The sequence below is a fragment of the Glycine max genome, chromosome 18, assembly GCF_000004515.6.
Source record: "Glycine max cultivar Williams 82 chromosome 18, Glycine_max_v4.0, whole genome shotgun sequence".
Taxonomy (NCBI): domain Eukaryota; kingdom Viridiplantae; phylum Streptophyta; class Magnoliopsida; order Fabales; family Fabaceae; genus Glycine; species Glycine max.
Genome location: NC_038254.2, coordinates 55,366,561 through 55,374,205, shown reverse-complemented (window position 1 = coordinate 55,374,205; position 7,645 = coordinate 55,366,561). Strand labels below are relative to the sequence as shown.

Below are 7,645 nucleotides of genomic sequence, written 5' to 3'. Positions count from 1 at the left end.
TGTTAGCAACAAGTTGTAGGCTTAGATTGGTCATAGAAATCACAGCCACGCCATTATGTTTCATATATTGTTATTTATTTTGTCTGTTTTAAAAGCCCAAAAAGAGCTCTTTCTTTTCCTTCACTATCTCCATTTTTACAAAACTGTCTGAGTTCATAAAAGTCAAAATAGCGTTCAGTGCTTTTGATGCTTCTGCTGTCCTTCCAGATCTTACTCACCATTCAATTCTTCTGCTTCTTCTTCACTCAGACTTTTGTGGGGTGTGCCTCATATTTAGGAAATAAAGGTAATGTTTTTATGTGTTCCCTTTTCTTTTCTTTTTTTATTATTATTATCCTCTTGTTATTGTTTCTTATTCATCTGGGGGTTTCAATATGTTTATTTTAGTGGTTGTTGTATTGGGTTTTGTGCTGTGTCTATGATAACAATTAATTTGTTTTGGGGGTTTTGTGCAGGCATAAGGAGGTTTCTCTTCTTACCCATATGAACCTTTGGTGTTGAATTTGGTGGGTGTGTAAATTCTTGAAGGGGGTGTATTGGTTGTGGAGAAGGAAGTGTTGAGGTTGATTTTGGAGTTGAAAAGGTTTGAACTTGTTTCGGTGATTGTTGTTTGTTGAAGTTTGTTTTTTTTTCAATGGCTGTAGAGGAGTCCGAGCCTGTGATTGGGGAGCTGGAAAGGGAGGAGAATTTGATTGCTGCAGTTAGGCATATTGTGAAGGCATTGGGGCCAAATAAGACCCTTACTAGTGATGCCAAGAAAATTCTGGCAGATCTTGGCACTAGATTGTCCTCCATGTCCATACGTAGTGAGAAGGATGAGGGGAAACAAGGGCAGGGGGAGGATGGTGGTGATGATCATGATGGCAGTGATGATCTTCATGATGATTATGATGATGATGAGGGTGTTAGTGCTATTGAAGAAAGGCTTAATGTGATTCAGGAGAAGATTATGAGATGGGAGGAAGATCAGTCCATGATTTGGGATTTAGGGCCTATGGAAGCATCTGAGTATCTTAATGCTGCTAATGAAGCCCGCCGGTTGATTGAGAAGTTGGAAAGTTTGCATTTGAAGAAAGAGGATCAAGAGTACAAGTGTATGCAGAGGGCTTATAGTGTTCTTCAAACAGCTATGGCGCGGCTTGAAGAAGAATTCAGGAACTTGCTTATCCAGAACAGGCAACGTTTTGAGCCTGAGTATGTCTCTTTTCGCTCCAATGAGGAAGATGCTGCTGATGAGAACTCCATAGTCTCTTTAGGTGACGAATTAGTTGAGGAATCACTTCAAAGAGATAGTGTCAGCAGAGCTTATGAGGAGCATATCATTGATTTGGTTCATCCAGCCGTGATCCCGGATCTCAGGTGTATTGCAAACTTGCTTTTTGCTTCTAATTATGTCCAGGAATGTTCTAATGCTTATATAATTGTCCGGAGGGATGCCTTAGATGAGTGCCTCTTCATTCTTGAAATGGAAAGGCTAAGCATCGAGGATGTCTTGAAAATGGAGTGGGGTACTCTGAATTCAAAAATCAAAAGATGGATTTGGGCTGTGAAAATTTTTGTTAGGGTGTATCTTGCAAGTGAGAGGTGGCTTAGTGACCAGATTTTTGGGGAGGGTGAGCCTGTTGGTCTATCTTGTTTTGTTGATGCATCTAAGGCTTCGATGTTGCAGCTTCTGAATTTCGGTGAAGCCATGTCCATTGGCCCTCACCAACCCGAGAAATTGTTCCGCGTTCTTGACATATATGAGGTTCTACAAGACCTTATGCCAGACATTGATGCTTTGTATTCAGATGAGGTTGGTTCCTCAGTAAAAATTGAATGTCATGAGGTTCTGAAGAGATTAGGCGATTGTGTGAGGGTGACATTTCTTGAATTTGAAAATGCCATTGCAACAAATGTATCATCAACTCCTTTTGTAGGTGGTGGGATACATCCTTTGACCAAATATGTTATGAATTATCTTAGAGCCCTTACCGACTACAGTGACATACTCAATCTGCTTTTGAAGGACCAAGATGAGGATGCCATTTCGCTGTCACCTGACATGAGCCCTGGTACAGAAGAAGATAACAGAAGCCAGGGATCTCCAAGTAGAGTTTCCTCAATGGCCCTCCACTTCCGATCAATTGCTTCAATCTTGGAAAGCAACCTTGAGGAGAAGTCCAAGTTATACAAAGAAGTCTCCTTGCAGCACTTGTTCTTAATGAACAACCTGCATTATATGGCTGAAAAGGTTAAGGGGTCTGAACTCAGGCTCGTACATGGAGATGAATGGATTCGAAAGCACAACTGGAAGTTTCAGCAGCATGCAATGAAATATGAGAGAGCTAGTTGGAGTTCCATTCTCAACTTGCTTAAGGATGAGGGAGTTTTTGTTCCGGGTATAACTTCGGTCTCAAAAAGTCTTGTTAAAGAGAGGCTGCGAAGCTTCTACCTTGGCTTTGAGGATGTTTACAGGATCCAGACAGCTTGGATTATCCCTGATTTTCAGCTTCGTGAAGATTTGCGGATTTCTATATCTGTCAAAGTAATCCAAGCTTATAGGTCGTTTGTTGGAAGGTTCAGTTCGTACACAAGTGACAAAATCATTAAGTACAGTCCTGATGATTTAGAAAACTACCTTTTGGATTTCTTTGAAGGATCTCAAAAGTTGTTGCAAAATCCTCATAGGAGGTGATAGCAGATAGGCAAGAATAATCCTGTTCTCTTAACACAGGTTTCTATGGGTTCATAAACAGGTTAGGGTTCATGTCAAAACCTTATTGTCCCACTTAGTATGTATTATATTTAATGATTCTAAGAGTTTCAGAGTTATGCTGCCCTTTTGCAATGTATTGTTTTGATTTACTTAAATTTGATTCCAAAATAGGAGTAATACAATATTCTGTTTTCTTTCTCTTTAAAGTTTATGTGTTCATCACATGCAATAAATCTAAAAGGATGGAGATAATTACTGACCTTAACCAAAAACATGGTTCTATTATATTCAAATTCTCTTTTAATTCAATTCCTACTACACCTTAGCAGTTAGCACGGTTATAACTTGCATAGAACTTTAAGTTATATTGGAGGCATATAAGAGTAGGACCATAAGCCAAGTCAAATTACCGGTAAGCATTTTGACTCCAGTGCATGGTCATCAAATAAATCTATAGTGGTCAAAATCTAGAAATAGTAGTTGAAATGGCTCTTGATAAGGCAATAAAGATATTATAAATTTGACCTGTATCTGATGAAATTGTCAGGAAATGAGAAATTTGAAGTCAACTTGAGATTTTCAAGCCAGATGCATTCACCAAACGGCCTGCAAAAAGAATTAGTTACCTATTGCAGTGCCTTCATTTTCAAGTGTAATATATTGGGACTTTCTTCTTCTTCTTCAAAGGAGATGAGAAAAATAATTTTAGAAATAAATCTTAAAAATGAAAGAAGCAATTTTTTTAATGAATTATAAAATGAGAATTTTTGCATAGACTAATTGGTGAAGAGGGACTTTTATTTTTAAGAGAAGTTTAAAGAGTCAAACACTGCTTATTAACAAATTGGTGAAGAGCACTTGGTCTTTCCCTCCTGGAAGTGTAACTCTATTAACTGAAAGAGACACTTCCTTGAGCAACTTGAAATCTTTGGAGGGTCCTGAATGCAAACATCATTGGTCAACATCATTGATCAATATTTTAAATGGGAAATTGAATTCGGACCTAACTCTTTTTGTCATGCCATGTGAGTTATGAAGATAATATAAGACCCCTTGCCCACCATCATACCCCGCAAAACATAAAGGAATAAAGTAATGGACCGTTAAGGGGCACCCACCAAGGGGTTGCCTCAAACAACAACTTCTCCTTCTAGTTCCTTCTCTCATAAAAAATGTTTAAAGAAAAAGGGGTTTTGAATGAGAATGAATAAACAAATGAAAAATGTTTAAGGTTCTTATTGGTTGGCCTTATTTTAAGTTTAACATGGCTGGACCACATTGACACGTTTTTTTTATCTGTATATGCTAAGTGGCAATGAGTCCTGTTTGAAGAGAAGAGATGTGGCTGTTCTTTTAAGTATCCTCACCCTTTGACCAAAAACTATGTCTTTTTCTAAGATGTATTATGTAGATATTTGATGAATGTGAGCTGTGTTTAAAATTATTTTTTTAAAGCTTCAAGAAATTCTTAATAGGGGGTACTATAATTCCAACCATGGTCCTTCACCCCGAATAAATTATATGTGGCTGAATGTGTGCATGTGTATGTCTCATAATAATAAAATATATCTGTGTAAATTAATTTAGATTTTACTTTGTAAAATTTAGTTGTGTGAATCAATTAAAATTGTCCTTAATCCTTATTCCTAATAGAATTTTTTAAATTTTACACGAGTATATTTTATAATAGAACAAATTATTATATTTTAACATATATTTATAATTGGATATTTTTTACATTTTTACTTTGATAAAAAAAAGCATATCATAAATTAAATATTAATTTATATGGTTCTTATTTATTATAACTAGTTTAAGATTCTATAATTAATTTAATGAATTTAAGATTCTATTGAAAATAAAAATAAATATTTAATGAATTTAAGATTCTATTGAAAATAAAAATAAATATAATAATATAAATATGCATTAATTGAATAATTTTAAGCGAATAAATATATATATATATATATATATATATATATATATATATATATATATATATATATATATATATACATGGTAAATACCTCAACTAGAGTGATTAAATATTAATAATTTCTATAAATGACAGATGCTATTTTGCAAAAAATGTCTTCAATAAAAAAAATTAATGAAAGGAGATTCTAAACACCAAGAGGGGAAAAAAGGTTGTCCAAAAAGATGATAGTTGAGGGAAACGAAGAATCTTACTGTTGCAGATTTCCAGCCGTATATTATTACAGGGTAAAAGGTTAGTACTAAATCACCATATACCAAGATTTTACATAATGTATAAATTTTTTTAAAAAAACCAATAACGTGAATTGGAACCACAGTAGTAATAAGGATGCGATTAATTATTCAACCAAACAAACTAAAGCTTTATAGACAAAGACACCTGAAGTAAATGACTAAGAAATGGTAACACATATGGAGCAACAAAAACGTGAATTAGGGTGTAGACTTACCTAAATTGAATCTTCAACTATTTGTAAGGCTTAGAAGCAGTCAACAAAAACATGTCACGTGCTAGATCTTCATTAGATCACTTCTTCAAGTAGTGCCCCAAGTTGTTGAAAACCAACCTTCAAATGTATAATAATAATTATATATAAAAAAAACCCTTTCAATTCGTTAATTCTTCTATAGCAGCAATCAATTGTCCTTCATCACGGGTAGTGGACATTTTCATTTGTGTCACTAATTATTAGGTCACAACCTGTCCTAACTATAGAGATTTGAGTCTCAATCAACCACGGTATCATAATTCATAAGACCAGGTAAGTATTTCAACTACCTGGACTGTAGCACTGATGAAACGATCTTAGTAGCATTTACAGACTTTAGGGAAAAATAAATACTAATGTTGCTGGCATGGGAATGAGTCAAAAGAAACTTCAACTTCTACAATTAATGTTACAATCTCTATTCTCGTGTAACGAATTTTTCTTGTCCATGTCAAAATGTTGCATCACTGATTTTTTAAGTATTTCTCTGTTGAATAGCAATGGGAAACTGGGAATTGAAACTGGGACTAGTCACTTTTAAAATAAACTTAATAGACAAGCAAGGTGTATTAATATTTAGTCACCAACATTAGACAACTATATACATATGGTGTATAAAAATGTGTGCTTTAGGGGTTGAGATCTTCCACATTTTAAAACAAATTATATACTATTGCAGTCAATTAGATTAAGTACAGCACCATCCAATTAAACAGGGCTAGTGAAGAACTATGTAGGAGTCATTTATGTTGCTAGCAAGAGATCTCCTTTTAAAAAACAAATACTATAGTGAATCTTAAACTTGGGGTGATATTTTTTTTTTCTCTAAATCCTTTAATTTATCAAGAAAAAAATATTTTAATTAATTCAGAATTCAATGTAAAAAAAAATCTAACAAATAATTATTCCTATCAAAAAATAAATTTAGATATTATTCAAATGATTCAATGATAACTTCACCAGATTAATTATTTCTCAATCAATTGATTAACCACATCATATTTAATATTGAGATTCACAAGTTACAAACGTGACCTATTCTTTTGGTGAATACTCTAGCCCATATTAATAAATTTATTTGAATTATAATAGCTAAAAAAAGTTGACCCTCATATACATTTATTGTTTTTATGAGATGTGTTTTTCTCTGTTTTTGACACTAAGAAAAATAATTTTGATTAATGAGATAAACATTTGTTTGATGAGATATTTTTCATAGTATTTTCAAGTTGATCAAGTCAAATTTATAAACTAACAAAATAATTTAACAGACTAAAGTAAAAAGATTTAAACATAAGACCAAAATTTTAGTTTAGTCTATTATAATATATATATATATATATATATATATATATATATATATATATATATATAAAAAGATGTTTTAAATGAGAATAGTTCTTAAATAAAAAATTATAACAATCAATTTCAACCTTTGGATTACAATTAACAAAAAATAATTGAATGAGATTAAAAGTCCTATTAAAAGCTGTGACGTGCTTTCTGTCATGAGGTCTGCTTCACATACTAGTCTTTCTTGACGTGTTGATTGATCCTCCTCCTTCGTCCACGCTGCGGCGCAACACCAGTTCATTCGTGTGTGTGTGGATTGGATTTGTGATGAATTGGGACTTTTATGTTGTTCAGTCTCAAGGGAAAGGGAAACCTATTAAGCTAAAATATAATCGAAGGTGAAACTAAAACAAATTGAAAAGAACAAGGCACGTATTTTTTTTTAAAATTTGTATTTTAATCACAGCACTCAATTGTTTTTAAGCTTAATCTAATTGTTATTATTATTTCTCCTCATTTTTCATTTAAAATTTATTCTCATTTGAAACATCCCATACATATAATAATTTTTTAATTTTTTTAATTTCTAGTTTTATTTCAATAAAATATATCCATAAAATTTATACAACATTTATTAACTCTATATTATAAACTATCATACAAAACTTATAAATATGATTTTGAACAAATTTATCATACATGATAATATAAAATTGAATAATGATATAAAAATATAATAAAAAAAACTTGTATAGTCCATGTGTACTTTTTTAATATTCAAATCCCTTTCTATTTAATACTTAATTTATATTTTTTTAAAATTATTTGAATAAGCATATATATATATATATATATATATAATTTTTTCATGTTTTGTTAAAAATTAAATTAATCACATGTTTTACTTATTTGTTTGAATTAATTACATAAAATTTTACTATTGTATTTTAATTTTTAAATTTTTTAATGAAAGATACTAATATAGTCTACAAATACTTTAATTAAATTTATTTGTACATAGCTACTTAATTATAAATTTTTACATATGTTAATTTTTTTAACATCATAATAATTATTTTATAACTTATATTAAAATTGTTATTAATTGTTCATGCCAATTGAACTCAATATAGTTAGTCAGAAATAAAATATCGAATAGCCACGT

At 31.7% G+C, this 7,645-nt stretch overlaps 1 protein-coding gene across 1 annotated transcript; it reads left to right on the top strand.

Moving 5' to 3' along the window:
• LOC100802534 (exocyst complex component EXO70E2) lies at positions 1-2,904 on the top strand. Its single transcript, XM_006602875.4, has 2 exons — positions 1-286; positions 456-2,904. Exon 2 carries the CDS (start codon positions 635-637, stop codon positions 2,675-2,677), a length of 2,043 nt encoding a protein of 680 aa, XP_006602938.1. The 5' UTR covers positions 1-286; positions 456-634; the 3' UTR covers positions 2,678-2,904.
• Positions 2,905-7,645: the final 4,741 nt, after the last annotated feature.

Bases quoted from the DNA above. Each gene is read 5' to 3' on its own strand.
- LOC100802534 (XM_006602875.4), top strand. From the start codon at position 635: ATGGCTGTAGAGGAGTCCGAGCCTGTGATTGGGGAGCTGGAAAGGGAG.